Raw genomic sequence first — 16094 nt, 5'->3', positions numbered from 1 at the left:
CTGACCCAGGACGAATGCAGGTTTGATCCCCGGCATCCTAGATGGTCACCCGAGCCTACTAGGAGCGATTTCAGAGTGCAGAGCCAGGAGTAACCCCTGAGCACCGCCGGGTGTGGCCCAAAAACTAAAAAAAAAAAAAAAAGAATGAGAGGGACAGACAGAATGATCTCATTTGTTTGTGGGGTATAAAGAAACATAGTGAGAAATAACAAAATGCCCGAAGGCAACAGAACCTGAGAACTGGTCATCTGTAGAAAGCTTGTGCAGGCGTGGACTCCGGAACTATGGTAGACATTAATAGTGAGAAGTGGACAGTGCAAAGGACGAAGTGGTGCTGATTTGTGTCAGGCATGAAATCTAACCATTCCCACTACTGTAAACCATAGTGCAGGTACAATTAAAAAAATAAAAAGGAAGTGCATGAACCTCACTGTTCGAGTATACAAATGCCATGAACATATGTGAGATCCCAGTTGTGGTGAGAGCAGCAGGGAAGGGGAAGAGGAAGAGGAAGGGGGGAAGTGCTTTTGGCTTCACTATCTGAGAAGTTGCTTGAAGGGTTCAGGAGAGTGGAGGATGTAGGGCTTGTGGAGGGGACGGCTGGGCCTTCTGTAATGCAGAAACACAAGGTGCTTCACTACTTTTCTAGACACTCTAATGTCTGGTTCCCTTCCTCTCCCTCTTCACAGTCTGCCGCGGGGCAGCACTTGTGCATAGGTTTGCTTCTGAGTGTATCAGAATTGCCACCCATTGGTCTGGTGGCCTTGAGGTCTCTGTGGAGTCTTTTGTACTGACTGTGGCCTCAGAGACCCTCTTTTGGGGGTGTTTTATAGAGAAGGAGACAGCAGAGAGGATGGGATCACAGAACCTTGGGCTTCCAGTTGATGCTCATGGACCAACCAGCTGGGCAGTTTAGTGCAAGGGTCTGGTACTGGGGTACTCCAGGTGCTGCGTAGGGGAGTATGTGGTTCTAGGTATTGAGCGTGGCTCTTGCATATGTACTGTGTGCAACCCTGACCCCTGGACTTTCTCACTGCCCTGTCACTATTTTCAGTTTTGGGGTCACATATGCAGTGCCCAGAGTTTACCCCTGGTTTACACACAGGCATCATTCCTGGCAGGACTGAGTCACCTGATGTGGTGCCAGGGTAGCCATGCATAAGGCAAGCATCCTGCCTGTTGTACTATCACTCCATTCCTCTCTTATTATTCATAATGATAGAGAAAATTTTAGAATTCCATCATTTTGTATGTGTGTGTGTGTGTGTGTGTGTGTGTGTGTGTGTGGTTTTTGGGTCACACCCGGCAGTACTTAGGGATTACTCCTGGCTCCATGCTCAGAAATTGTTCCTGGCAGGCACAGGTGCCATATGGGACTCCGGGATTCGAACCGATGACCTTCTGCATGAAAGGCAAACGCCTTACCTCCATGCTCTCTCTCTGGCCCCAGAATTCCATCATTTGAGGTTTATTTGAGTTGGGAAATACAACCAGCAGTGTTCAGAGCAACTCCCTGTTCAGTGCTCTGGTACCAGAGTTGCATTGATACCTCCTACCACACAACTATTTTGAGGGCCAGGTCTGCTCCGCCCATCCCCTCCCTTCTTGTGTGTGTTGAAAACTGATGGATAAGCCCAGCCCCATCTCTCCCAGACTGGAACTTCTGGAATGACTCAGTGGCAAAATGCCCCTGTAGCTTGTAACATTTAATGAGAAAATAATTCTCTCGAAAGTTGATCCCCCAGGCTGGACTTCTGTAAATGTGCTATTGTCATTTCATAACAAATCCCAACTGCTGATCTTCCCTTTCTTCTTCTGAACTCCTTCCAGAGATACGAAGACTATGGGATGACCCCCCCTTCCGGCCCATTACCCAGGTAAGGTCATCAGAGGAGAGCAAAGAGAGTGTCGGCCATTTTTGTTTTCAGGAACATTCTCTCAGCTTATGTGAGCATCTGGAAAGTCTTGAGTTACATGTTTTCTCCATCTGTCCAGAAGAGAAATGACGTTGGACTTGTAAGTTCTGCTGTCAGTAATGAGTCATGAAATCATTTCATAGGGCTGGCTAGATCAGATTGCATTCATTCATCTTTGATGTTTGTTTAGCCATGCTGGGCAACGCTGAGGTAAAAAATAATTTAGGGCCAGAGTGGTAGTGCAGAGGGAGGGCATTTGCCTTGCACTTGACTGACCCAGGATGAACTCGGGTTTGATCCCCAACATCCCATATGGTCCTCCAAGCCAGGAGCGATTTCTGAATGCAGAGCCACAGTAACCCCTAAGTGCCACAGGGTGTGGCCCAAAAAAACAACGAATAAAAAAACAAAAAAGTAATTCAGGGGCCGGAGCAATAGCACAGAAGTAAGGTGTTTTCCTTGCACACGGCTGACCCAGGATGGACATGGGTTCTATCCCAGCATCCCACATGGTCTATCGTGCCTGCCAGGAGCAATTTCTGAGCGCATAGCAAGGAGTAACCCTGATCATCACTGGGTGTGGCCCCAAAACAAAAACAAACAAAGTAATTCAGCTCTTGGTAGCCCTTGTCTGTGACAAGTCAGCATGGCTCAGAGTGACCCTGAAGCATTGAACCAGGAACAATGCTGGTATGACCACAAAATCAAAAATGTAGGGGCCGGGAAGGTGGCACTAGAGGTAAGGTGTCTGCCTTACAAGCGCTAGCCAAGGAACGGACCTCGGTTCGATCCCCCCGGCGTCCCATATTGTCCCCCCAAGCCAGGGGCGATTTCTGAGAACATAGCCAGGAGTAACCCCTGAGCGTCAAACGGGTGTGGCCCAAAAAAACAAAACAAAACAAAAAAAAAACAAAATCAAAAAAGTAAAGGTTTTTTTCATTAGTTTTCACCAGATTTATTTTTCTTTTTGTTGTAGCCTTTTGTTTTGTTCGTTCGTTTCTTTTTTTTTGTTTTTTTTGGGGGGGGGGCCACACCGGTGACTTTCAGGAGTTACTCCTGACTCGGCACCCAGAAATTGCTCTTGGCTTGGGGGGACTTTATGGGATGCCGGGGATTGAACCGAGGTCCATCCTGGATCAACCGCATGAAAGGCAAACACCATACCACTTGCCTATAGGGGCCGGAGAGATAGCACGGAGGTAAGGCGTTTGCCTTGCTTGCAGAAGGTCGGTGGTTCGAATTCTGGCATCCCATATGGTCCCTCGAGCCTGCCAGGAGCAATTTCTAAGCATAGAGCCAGGAGTAACCCCTGAGTACTGCTGGGTGTGACCCAAAAACAAAACAAAACAAACAAAATACCACTGTGCTACTGCTCAGCCCTGTCCAGGGCTTCATACATGCAAAGCTTGAATTTTACTATTGAGCTACAAAGCTGGAAACCAAACAAACCTGCCATATGAATAAATCTTAGCAAATTTCAAACCCTTTAAGTCACTCTGAATGCATTTGTTAATGTAGTGAAATTGTTAGAAACCAATAGCATAAGGTAACTAGAAAATTACTTAAATTTGATATATATTAAGTAGGACCCTTCTATTATTATTATTATTATTTATTATAATTGTTGGGTTTTGGATCACACCCGGTGGCGCTCAGGAGTTACTCCTGGTTCTGCACTCAGAAGTCACTCCTGGAAGCCTCGGGGGACCTTATGGGATGCCAGGATTCGAAGCGGGGTCTGTCCTGTGTTGGCAAATGCCTTACCGCTGTGCTATATCGCTCTGGCGCCTCTATTATTTTTGAATAAACATTTTCAAAAGAAGCATTTTTAGGATGGGGGAAGCTTTTTGGTAGACAACAGACTTTGTATGTATGAGATTTTGGGGTATGATTCTCAGTATCCCTTCCTATTGTACTCCCTCCAATAGCCTGGCTGACCTTCTGTGGGGTCTAACTTGCTCCAATGTCTGCTCTTTTTTTTTTTTTTTTTTTTTTTTTGGTTTTTGGGGCCACACCCTGCGGTGCTCAGGGGTTACTCCTGGCTATCTGCTCAGAAATAGCTCCTGGCAGGCACGGGGGACCAACCACCTTAGGTCCAGGATCAGCTGCTTGCAAGGCAAATACCGCTGTACTATCTCTCCAGCCCCCAATGTCTGCTTTTATGTCAGAAAGTGACATTGAGACAGAAAGTGACTAGACAGTGCCTGTCTCTAAGGGGCTGCTAAGTTACATCCAGGTATGCCCACTTTTAGGATCCATCGCACCCGTTGACTGGGTCTGAGTTTTGGGTGTTTTTTTTTTGAGTCACACCTGGCAGCACTCGGGTTACTCCTAGCTCCACACTCAGAAATCACTCCTGGCAGGCTCGGGGACTATATGAGATGCCAGGATTCGAACCATTGACTTCTGCATGAAAGGCAAATGCCTTACCTCCATGTTTTCTCTTCAGGGTCTGAGTTTTTACCCTTGGACATTGTCAGAGATTGATGGAGCAACTGGCCACCCCTCTGGGTGCTGGAAGACCTGGCCTTTGCCCCCTGGGGCAGCCCCTGCACTCAGGGAGAGAAGTGCTTCTATGCTGTGGGGTCCCGGAAGCCCTGAGCTGGGCCTGATGCTTGCATATGCTTTGCTTCCAGAGCTGCTCTTGGGTCTGGTTTGCTTCAGTCTTCAGAGCTGGTGCCCTCTGAACCCCAGCAGCCTCAGGCCTCGGCCGAGGTGGTCTTCTCTGCCCGAGGGATCTACTCTGAGGAGATGCCATCGGTGGCCCGGCCTCGGCCTGTTGGAGGAACCACAGGTATGTAACTGTCTAAAGAGGATTTGGAAGCCTCATTAGATTCCTGGGATACCAGCGTTCCCCTGTTCTTCAGCCTTTCCAGTGGTCAGAACAGCTTTCTTGGGTACCTGATGGAGAGAGATGGGGGACAGGAGGCAGTTGAGAGCCTCAAATTCAAGATCATGCCATTGTTATCTGGGTCTGAGTCTAGAGGGTGGCTTGGTGTAGAGTTTCCAGCATCCAGAGAGATCATATGCTCATTGGCTCCGTGAAATGAAAATGTCCATCTGGCAGTGCTCAGGGCTTACTCCTGGCTTTGAACTCAGGATTCACATTGGGGGGCTTGGGAAACGATATGGAATGCCAGGGATTGAACCCAGTCAGCTGTGTGTAAGGCAAGTGTCCTCCCTGCTGTACTGTCATCTCTCTGGCCCATGAAAACATGTATTATGAATTCTTGCTCCGCCCTCAGAAATGTGTGTTTATACAGATATGTTTTCCCAGCAGCAGCGAAAGTTGCCAGCCAGGGACCAGACATTAAGTCATTAGTCATAAAGTCATCTAGTCATTAAGTCACTCAGGGAGGAGAGAAACTGGTTAGCTTCCTTTGTCGTTTTCTCCCCTTGCTAACACATTTTCTCCTTTTTCTGTTCCTTCTCATCCTTTGGTCCTGAAGAGCAGCTGGGCTATCATTGACATAAGGCTGGTGGCACCCGGTTTGAGGATTTGAGTGTCTTTCTTCCTCATTCAAAGAGCTGTCCAGGATGGGTGAAGGGTCACCTTTCCTAACATGGTTTTCTTTCTTTTTTTTTCTTCTTCTGTAGGGAGAGGGGAGGGAGGGAGGGAGGGAGGAAAAGAGGGAGGGAGGGAGGGAGAGAGAGAGGGAGAAGAGAGAGAGAGAGGAGAAAGGAGTCTAACATGGTTTTCTAATTCATGGTTAAACATTTAAGACTTCCCAGGGCTTTTCTTTCAGTCTGGTATTTCGGTCTTTAATTACCCTTTGGTATTCAAATGAAAATAGGTACCAACTACAAAAAAAAAAAATCTGTATCAACATCTCAGCATGCAGGAAGTCCTTCCTCAGTTTCTGTTGAAACTGAAAGAAAGAACAACATTTAAAGTGTCTAATTTCTGGAAATTCTGGAGCTAGGAAGAAAATATAAGTTTAAGAAAAAGTCTGGGGCCCGGAGAGATAGCACAGTGGCGTTTGCCTTGCAAGTAGCCGATCCAGGACCAAAGGTGGTTGGTTCGAATCCCAGTGTCCCATATGTCCCCCATGCCTGCCAGGAGCTATTTCTGAGCAGACAGCCAGGAGTAACCTCTGAGCACCGCCGGGTGTGACCCAAAATCCAAAAAAAAAAAAAAAAAAAAAAAGAAAGAAAAAGAAAAAGTCTAAAGATATAGTTAGTCATTTGAAAAAATATTATGCGGGCCCGGAGAGATAGCACAGCGGTGTTTGCCTTGTAAGCAGCCGATCCAGGACCAAAGGTGGTTGGTTCGAATCCCAGTGTCCCATATGGTCCCCCGTGCCTGCCAGGAGCTATTTCTGAGCAGACAGCCAGGAGTAACCCCTGAGCAACGCTGGGTGTGGCAAAAAAAAAAAAAAAAAGAAAAAGAAAAAATATGATGTACAATATGGTTTACTTATTAAAGTTTATTAAGTATAGTTAACATACTTTTTTAGACCATAGTTACTTTTTTGTTTTGTTTTGTTTTTGAGTCACACCCAGTGGTGCTCATGGGTAGTAACCCTGAGTGCTGCTGGGTATGGCCCAAAAGCAAAAAAAAAAAAAGAGGTATATTAAATTTATTTATTAGTTTTTAGGGCTACACTCAGCGGTGCTTAGGGTTTACTCCTAGCTCAGCTCTGTGCTTGGATCACTCCTGGCAGTGCTCAAGGGGACAAAATACCGTGACAGATTTGAACCAGGGTTGGTTATGCACAAGGCAAGTGCTTCACCCATGTTCTATATCTTTCTGGCCCCATCACTTTTTTTTTTAATAATGAGTCAAAAATAAAAAAGAATAAGTCATAAGCAGGGGTTGCAGATATTGTACAGTGGATAGGATGCTTACCTTGCACTCTGCTGACCCAGGTTCAAACTCCATATGGTCCTCTGAACCATGCCAGGAGTAATTCCTGAGTGTCTAGCCAGGGGAATGCTCAGTAATTTCCCTGAATATTGCTGGGTGTGGCACAGAAACAAAAGAGAGTCATAAGGATCTGTGTTATAACCAAATCTTAGTCTTTGTCAATTTTTGAGGTATGTGGAAAGATTTGCCACATAGAGGGGGCCTTAGAGTTTTGGTGAAGCATCCTTGATGTTCACTCACCTTTTCCAGCCCCATTTCTCATACTATGATTTTGAAAGAAGTATTTTGAGGCTCAGAGAGCTAGTACAGTAGGTAAAGCTCTTGCTAACTTACTTACCCTTGGCACCCTGTCTGATCCCTGAAGCCTGCCAAGAGGGATTCCAAGAATAAAAGCCAAGAGTCAGCACTGAGCACCACTGGTGTGCCACAAAACAAAACATTTTAAAGGGTCTCTGTGCTATCTTGCTTAACTCACAGATTTTGGTGATTTGACATGTTGATGCTGGCACTGCTAATTTGCATTTCTTGTCATCTGACATCTCCATATGTTGGGTAGTGCCAAACCATTCAGTATATAAAAATCTGACAAGAACCATTTCTGTTGGTACATAACATTTGATATGATCAAACCCAAATCAGTTGCACATTGCTGACCCTGTTTCAATCCCCAGCTTCCCATATGGTCCCTTGAGACTGTCAGGAATAATTTCTGAGTGCAGACCCAGGAGGAATGCTTGAGTGCCACTGGGTGTGGCCCCAAAACAAAAACAAACAAACAAAACAGAAAGCCCCAATCGTGGAGCTAGGAAGTGATGCAGTGGTGGAATGTTTACTTTGCCAAGGTGAGACCCTGAGTTCTTGTTCTCCTTCCCCCCATCACCTCTAATTGTCATTCTGATCATTCATAAGCACCATTGGGTCCAAAGCCAAATTTTTTTTTTAAATCAGTAGAACTTTAGCTGTGATATAGTTATGGAAGCAATATGCTTTAGAGTTCTGAAGCCAAATGAAGAAGCATCTACCCATGAGGCTAACAAGCTTCTTTAGGTCCCTGTGGCTTTCAAGGTTACGAGCAAGGAGGAGCTGAATCCAGAGAACTGATTCCTTCTCAATCCTTATTCTCCCTTCTGAAGAATAAGACTAGAGTTTTTTCATGTGTGGCAGTCGTATGGGATGTGTGTTTCGGCCCATGTTCAGCAGTGCTTAGGGTTTACTCCTGGCTTTGTGAACTGACTTCTGGTAGTGCTCAGGATTTACTCCTGGTTCTGTGCTCTGAACTGACTCCTGGTGGTGCTTGGGAAATCATCTAAAGTGTCAGGGAATTAATTTGGGTAGACTTCGAGCAAAACAAAGACCTTAACCCCGTACTTTCTTCCCAGCCCCCTATCCTTGTTTAGATCATTAGTTCATTCATTTATTTACTGAGTCTCCCGAGTAGCACCCAGGGGGGCTGAGCCAGTGACATTCAACTCTCTGGGCCAGATATTCAACACCGTGGCCTGGTCTGTAAAGCTGCTTCGGTTCAGCAGGGACTGGAACTCTAGTATAGCAGGGAGGGTGTTTGCCTTGCATGTGGTTGGCCCAGCATTCCATATGGTTCCCTGAGCACTTCCAAAAATGATTTGGGACATTGGTGTCGGGAATGTTGCACTGGTGAAGGGGGGTGTTCTTTACATGACTGAAACCTAATCACAATCATTTATGTAATCAAGATATTCAAATAAAGAAGGAAAAATATAATAATAAATCAAAAAAATACACTACAAAAAAAAATGATTCCTAAAAGTAGATCCAGGAGTCAGCATTGGGCACTGCTGGGTATTGGCCCCAAAACAAAAAGACAAAACAGCTCTGTGCACAGTGCAACCCCAGAAGTTAACAGTGGGGGCCTTTAGGGCTACACACCAGGCCCATACCCAAGCCCATAGCCACACCCCCAGTGCCAAGTCTGTCTTCACTTGTGCTGTGTGCTAAGGTCTGAAAGGAAGGGCCCACCTGATGCCCTCCCCCCACCCCTACATCCTCCAGACTAGCCAGGAAAATAAAGTGCCTTGTGCCAGAGTGATGGCGCGGCTGTAGGGCGTTTGCCTTGCAGGCAGCTGACCTGAGACAGACCCAGGTCCAATCTCTGGCATTCCATATGGTCCCCCAAGCCTGCCAGGAGCGATTTCTGAGCATACAGCCAGGAGTAACCCCTGATTGCTGCCGGGTGTGGCCCAAAAATCAGAAACCAGCCAAACAAACAAAAGAAAATAAAGAGCCTCTACACCACGCTAAAACCCCAAGCCCAGAAACCCACAGCTGGGGTTATTTCTAATTTTTTTTAAGGAGAAATAGATGGTATTACATTTAAGCCAGCCTGGTTCCCATCCCCTTGTGAGTGCTTGCCTTTGACATGGCCAGGAACCCACAACATCGGGTTCTCCCTTCAGTGCCCCATTGTTCTCTGCAGGCTCACAGATCCAGCATCTGACGCAGGTGGGCATTGCCAGCAGAATTGCCGCACAGCCTGTAGAGATGCCGCCGAGCAGAGGGCGGCCAGTATGGGGCAGCTGGCTGGACCTCATACGGGGACGAGGCGGCAAGCCGGAGAGAAGCTGTAAGTATTGGTGGGAACACTGGAATTTGACTGTTTTGTTTCCATTGCTGCTGCTGTGGCTTTGAGGGCATACTTTATGTTATGATTTATAATAATAATTATTATCATCATTATTGGTTTTTTGGGAGAGACCATACCCTGCAGTGCTCAGGGGTTACTCATGGCTTTGTGCTCAGAAATCTCTCCTAGCAGGCTCGCCATCTTGGATGCTGGGGAACGAACCTAGATCTGTCCTGGTTTGGTCTCGTACAAGGCAAACACCCTACTGCTGTGCTAGCACTCTGGCCCATCATTATTGTTTTTTTTTTTTTTTTTTTTTTAGTCATGGCTCTGTCATCTGTTCTGTGTGCCTCCTGCCGCTGTTATCAGGCCTTTGTACCTTCCCAGTGTCTGTTCTGGGAACAGAGAGGAGGCTTGACTGTACCTTGCAGTGCTTTCAGCTCTGTGCTCAAGGGTCACTTCCTGTGGCATTCAGGGGACCACACGGTGCCAGAGCATCCAACTCTGATATATACTTCCCAGTCCCAAGACTTTCCCTATTGCTCTGCCTTCCCTCAGACCATTTCTTTCTTCACAGTCCTGCTGGCCACTCTGCTTTGGAGGGCTGAGAAATCATGGGGAAGTGGGCAGAGGAACTTCCAGGACCTCTGCCAGCATCTCCCAATTCCCAGCCTCCCACCCGCCTCTGCTGGTAACACTTGTCATGTTTTTCAGACACACATGCTCGGGCCACAGGAGTATCCATCTTCACCGCTGTTCCAGGTGCCAAGGACTTCGGGTAGGGGAGCCCTCAGCTCCTCCCGGGAACCCTCCGCCGCGGGGTCTGGCGTATCCCACCAGCTCCACAGAGGACCTCCAGCCTGGCCACTCGTCAGCCTCCCTCATCAAAGCCATCCGCGAGGAGCTGCTTCGACTGTCCCAGAAGCAGGGCGCCGTACAGAACTTCCACAGCTGAGCCGCGTCCTGCCCAGCGCCCAGTATCTGCTTCCCGTGGAAGCAAGACTGAAAAGGACGTGCTTCACCAACGGGGGTGGGGGGACAGTCAGAGGACAGGCACCCGCTGGGGCAGGTGCCCAGATAGGGCACCAACCAGCCCCGGAGTGACTTGTCAAAGCTGGTTGGGGCACAGCTCAGCTCGGGAAGCTTCTGCAATTTTACGACCTCATGCGTGGGTTGAGTTGCAATGTCTTTTGGTACTTTTGGCCCCAAGCTGGCAGCACTTGCTTAAAAAACAACAACAACAACAACAACAACAACAACAACAAATCATGGTGAAACTAAGATGATGAAGCCTCACTAAAATGGGTCTCCTCTCCAAAGGCAAAAGAAGGCAAAAAGAAGATGAGTGGGTGAAGGTGAAGGGACCCTGCCTCCCTCACTTTCCCCTATTTTGCAGGAAGGCAGGACTCAAACCAGTTTGTACAATGAATTTGCTGCTTTGTTTTCTGAGAAAAGTGATTTGAAGACATTTCTGTTCCCAGTTTGGTTTCCTTCTTCTCTTCCATAGGAGCTTATTTTACTGGGACTCACTCACAGCATCAGTACTAAGACTGGTTTGCGGATCCAGGAAGCAGCTAGTGAGACCCTCGTTGGCCTGACAACTGCAGATGAGCCAGTGTCCGTGGTCTATGTCCCGCACATCCTTCCTTCTGGTGCTGTGGCTCGATGCCTCTGCTCTCCATCTGCCTGTGAAATGGGGCTTTTCTGCAGGCGAGGAGGCACAGTTCATTTTTGTCTAGAAAGAAAGAAAGGGGAAAGGAAAACTCCAAATTGGGGGGTGGGTAGGGGGTTGGGGACATAACTACTATTTATTTGGTCATCCCAAATACAGATGGAAGATTAGAGTCACTCTCTTAGTTGTATTTGCTGTCATTAGCTGAGTGTGTGATGTTCAGGTCAGATCCTTGACAGTGTGGGAAGCCTTGGGCAAGTCAAACTCAAGACACACCGGAACTGGATGCCCTAGCCTGTCCCTGTGTGGGCAATCCAGCCCTACCTCATCCTTGCATCCCGTATCTGGGGGGCTTATCTGAGCCCAGTGGGTACTGCTCTGTGATGGACAACAAAAAGGAGTGTGAGTACCACGAGTCAAGGGGTCACAGTTGTGCTGAGCTCATATATGCTGGTGGTCCAACTACCCATCTTACATCAGGGGCCTTGATGTGGGACAGGGGGTGGGTCAGTACCATCTCAATTGGGGCTTCTACCTCACTAAAGTCCCTTGGTCATGGACTCAGAAATAGTGGCCAGAATTTGTCTCTTTCCTGGTATCTGCCTGACATATAGAGCAAGTTTTAGATTTCCACAGTGAAACCTTTTCAGTGAGATCAGTGGATACTTTATTTAAAGAAAGAAAAAAAAAAAAAAAAAACGGTTAAAGGGTAGGATTGAGGGCTCTGACCAGTCAGAATCTATGTTCAAATTTTTAGAATCCCCAAAGTGTTGAGGTGGATTTCCAAAGTGTCACTTATGTCTGTTTTGGAGATGCCCACTACAGCGGCATAAAAGATAACCAGTTTCCATCAGCACACCCAGAAAGGGATAGAGGCGGGAGGGCCAACATCAGACAGCTCTTGTGGGCTCAATCCCACCCACTCCACCCCCAGCTTGATTTCTCACTTTTCGGTCTGGGTTTCATAGCAATGGAAGAGTTTCAATATCCCGCTCAGAAATACCAGTTGTCCTGAATATATGGCAGAGAATTTCACATACACAGATCTGGGTTCCTTGGAGTGATTTGAAATTCTGGGGTAGCCCATGTATGCTGTCTTAGCTGTCACACGTGTGTGTTTGGCATTGAGTGTTTCCACTTCCAACATAGGCCTCTGGTATTAGATTTCTCTCATGCCAGCATAAAGGGATTCTTCTTGTCCCACTCTTCCTAGAAATGACACTGCATTAGTTGTCTAGACCAAAAGGGCACATAGTGGCCTGTGGTGTACATGGAGTTGTGGGAAGGCCTGTGCCTCCCTTGTGCTCTGTGTTGCTGGTCTGACAGGCCCCATGGACACCTGTTTCCCCTCCTATGTTTATGCAGCTGTAGTCCCAGCCACCCAGCGCAGGCCTGATGGGCTGAGGAGGATGGGTAGCTTCTCATAGCCAAGGTTCTTTAGACCCTTGGTGTATAGAAGTTGCATAGATGCCCACTTATGTCAACTGGGCATGGTTTTGGATCTCACATATTGGAAGCATTTATTATGTACCTCAGATGAAGAGATACTTCGATATTTATTCTGCCTTTTGCCTTGTTTCTAAAGTTCTGGCAGTAACAGCACAGACTGTGAGTCTAAATTAGTTCCAGAGCAAAAAAAAATTTTTTATTGTTGTTGTTCACACTCAGTGGTGTTCAGGGGTTACTCCTGGCTCTGCGCTCATAAATTGGTCCTGGCAGGCTCTGGGACCAAATGAGATGCCGGGAATCCTGGGTTTGTCCTGGGTTGTCCACATGCATGGCAAATGCCCTACTGCTGTGCTATCACTCTAGACCCAGCTTATTGTAGTGAATGACGGACCCCAGAGCCTGCTTGGGCACTCACAGGCTGGGGAACACACACACACACACACATACACACACACACACACACAACATGCAATACACGCCCAAGCATAGAACTCATTGGGGGAGGGACCTCAGAGCTGGGGAATGTTACTTAGCTGATCTGGCCAGGACGAACAACCTTGTACACTGTGAGTTCTGGCTAGTGAGTGTCCACACCCAGGGGCTAGGGCGGTAGGTAACAGGGCAAAACATTCCAAAGGAATGAATCCCTTCCCCTCTATTTGGTTTTAAGTGGGAATCCTCCTCTGTGAACTGACAGGGAATCTTCTTGATGTTCTGGCTTCCTGGCATCAGCAGACAAGGAAGCTGCCTTTGGAAGGTAACCACCTAGGGCCACCCAGGTTTAATTAAATTCAGAAGAATCTCACACACAGCAACATTTAGGGTCAGCAGCCTCACCCACTGATCGAAGCAGTAGGAAAGACTGAAATTTGTGGCCTATGGCCAGAGAGATATGGAGGTAGGGCATTTGCCTTGCTGTGCAGAAGGTCGTTGGTTCAAATCCCAGCATCTCATATGTCCCCCGAACCTGCCAGGAACGATTTCTGAGCGTAGAGCCAGGAGTAACCCCTGAGCGCTGCTGGGTGTGACCCGAAAACTAAAAAAAAAAAAAAAAAAAAAAAAGGGAGTAGCCACCTGATGAGAAATGGGTTCAATTTGGAGAAATGTAATCACCAGCTGTCCTGGCAGAGGGTAAGAAGCCTGGGGAAAGCCAATAGGGCCCAGGAAAGCTATAACGAGTAACACCCACCCCCAGGATGTACTTGAGTCCCCTTTGTGGGAATCTCTCCAAGGATAAAGGTGGAATAGGAAGGAAGATACCTAGAGCAGCCTGACTTGGTTCATCCACAGAGCAGAGCCTCAACTCAGCAAATGTCTCTGATCTTGAAAACTCTGCATCTTCCTTCAGAGTGAGTTTGTATTAGGTAACAGCTGAGCAGCTGTGTCATCAGGTGAAGCCCAGAAAGCAAGCTAAGGGGGGGTTACCTCTGGGTAATCTTTGGGGATCGAAAGCCATTTTGGCCTCTGTGAAAACTTCGTGAAACTGCATGGATTCCAAGTTTGCTCTCATTCGGCACCCTTGCACAGTGCTACCATGAACCAACCAACTCCTGGGGGACACCAACTTGCTTTTGTATCAAGGCCCAGGTTAATGGTTAAATAAACTTTGCCCGCTCTTTTGGTCAAGAGTCTTTGAATGGATTCATTGGTTGGAAGGGTTGAAATGGACTTGCTGATTTTGTACGGTTCTGGGCCAGGAGTGAAGGGACATGAAATAGTTTCATTTCTTGCTTCTGAGAGTGAGTCTCCCAAGTCAGTGTCCAGTAACCCACCTTTGTCTGGGTGGGGGTGGAGACGGACCCCCCTCTGTCTGTGGAGGGAACAAGAGCTCCATCTTTCTGTTTCTTCCCATGTTCAACATTCTGCTAACAGGTGAGGGTAGTTTCTGAGCTGGGCGTATGCATTGAGGCGTGTGTGCATTTTGTATTTTGCTGTTATTCTTGGAGCTGATTTTTACTGTTGAGATGAGAATGCCTTTCTCCAGTTTAAAAAGACTTGGAAACCTCATTCCATGCTTGTGTGTGTTAATAGTACATGTGGCCTCTGATCTTAACACACAGTTGATTTCCTTTGGAAGAACCAAGCAGGGGAATGAAACTAAGTGAATGAGGGAAGGAGTGCATGTCTGATGGTGGCATGGCTCTATTTCTTTATTTATTTTTTTTTTTGGTTTTTGGGCCACACCCGGCAATGGCTCAGGGGTTACTCCTGCAATCTGCTCAGAAATAGGCTCCTGGCAGGCACGGGGGACCATATGGGACACCGGGATTCAAACCAACCACCTTGGTCCTGGATTGGCTTCTTGCAAGGCAAACGCCACTGTCTATTTCTCTGGGCCCGCCACTTCATATTTAAGAAAGAACAAATAGAAAAAAAAAAAACAGAAAAATATAAGGTTAGAGGCACTGGAGGAGAGAGTACGATATACTGCTGGAGCTCAGTGATCCCTGAACCTGTCAAGTGCTTGTCAGAGCCAGGAGCACTACTCTGAGCACTAACTGGTGTTGTCTCCCCCCAACAACAAACAACAACAAATAAAGGAACAGTTGCAGCATGTAGGGTGCTTGCCTTGCATGCAGCTGATCCAGGTTCAATCTATGGCACCCTACGGTCTGCTGAGCCTGCCAAGAGTGATTTATTTTTGGTTTTTGGGTCACACCCAGCAGCGCTCAGGGGTTACTCCTGACTCTGCTTAGAAAATCACTCCTGGCTGGGGCCGGAGAGATAGCATGGAGGTAAGGCATTTGCCTTTCATGCAGGAGGTCATCGGTTCGAATCCCGGCGCCCCATATGGTCCCCCGGGCCTGCCAGGAGCAATTTCTGAGCCTGGAGCCAGGAATAACCCCTGAGCACTGCCGGGTGTGACCCAAAAAACCACAAAAAAAAAAAAAAAAAAAAAAAAAGAAAAGAAAAGAAAATCACTCCTGGCAGGCTCGGGGGACCATATGGGATGCCGGGATTCGAACCACCATCCTTCTGTATGCAAGGCAAATGCCCTACTCCATGCTATCTCTCTGGCCCCCCAAGAGTGATTCTTTTTTTTTTTTGGTGGTTTTTGGGTCACACCCGGCAGTGCTCAGGGGTTACTCCTGGCTCCAGTGCTCAGAAATTGCTCCTGGCAGGCACAGGGGACCATATGGGAACGCCGGGATTCGAACCGATACCTCCTGCATGAAAGGCAAACACCTTACCTCCATGCTATCTCTCCCGGCCCCCCCAAGAGTGGATTCTTAAACACAGAGTCAGGAATAAACCCTGAGCACCCACCAGGTGTGACCCCAAAGCCAAACTTAAAGGATTTGGGTTTTTGTCTCTTACTCCACATAATTTTCCTGGACACCCAGGAGGGAATGAACAGTCTTATCTCATGCCAGTGGGTCACAGGTATTCATAACTGGAGCATCTGAGTATGCCAGTTAAGAGCAAGGGCAGGAATGCTGATCCAGCCAGATTGCAGATCCTTTTCTTCTGTAGAGGAGGGGAAAAGGAGGGAGGGGAGGAGGCGTCATCGCTCTATCACTCTTGCAGCCCAGAGGGTATGTTTCAGGAAAGGGCCTCTTCTTTGAACCATCATCTAGACTCCGAGAGTGA

At 47.5% G+C, this 16094-nt stretch overlaps 1 protein-coding gene across 1 annotated transcript in view; it reads left to right on the top strand.

Annotated features, from left to right (window-relative positions):
• Positions 1–10643, top strand: part of KIAA1549 (KIAA1549 ortholog) — a gene marked incomplete at its 5' end in the record, with an annotated part of 126773 nt that extends 116130 nt beyond the window's left edge. Inside the window, 6 exon segments of the mRNA XM_049782727.1 lie at positions 1831–1877; positions 4553–4710; positions 9236–9315; positions 9317–9382; positions 10097–10165; positions 10167–10643. Coding sequence (XP_049638684.1) covers positions 1831–1877; positions 4553–4710; positions 9236–9315; positions 9317–9382; positions 10097–10165; positions 10167–10337 — 591 coding nt within the window.
• Between the last annotated feature and the right edge of the window lie 5451 nt (positions 10644–16094).

Source organism: Suncus etruscus, chromosome 1, assembly GCF_024139225.1.
Source record: "Suncus etruscus isolate mSunEtr1 chromosome 1, mSunEtr1.pri.cur, whole genome shotgun sequence".
NCBI lineage: Eukaryota > Metazoa > Chordata > Mammalia > Eulipotyphla > Soricidae > Suncus > Suncus etruscus.
Note: the sequence above shows the minus strand (reverse complement) of the source record. Positions and strands in the feature narration are given on the sequence as shown.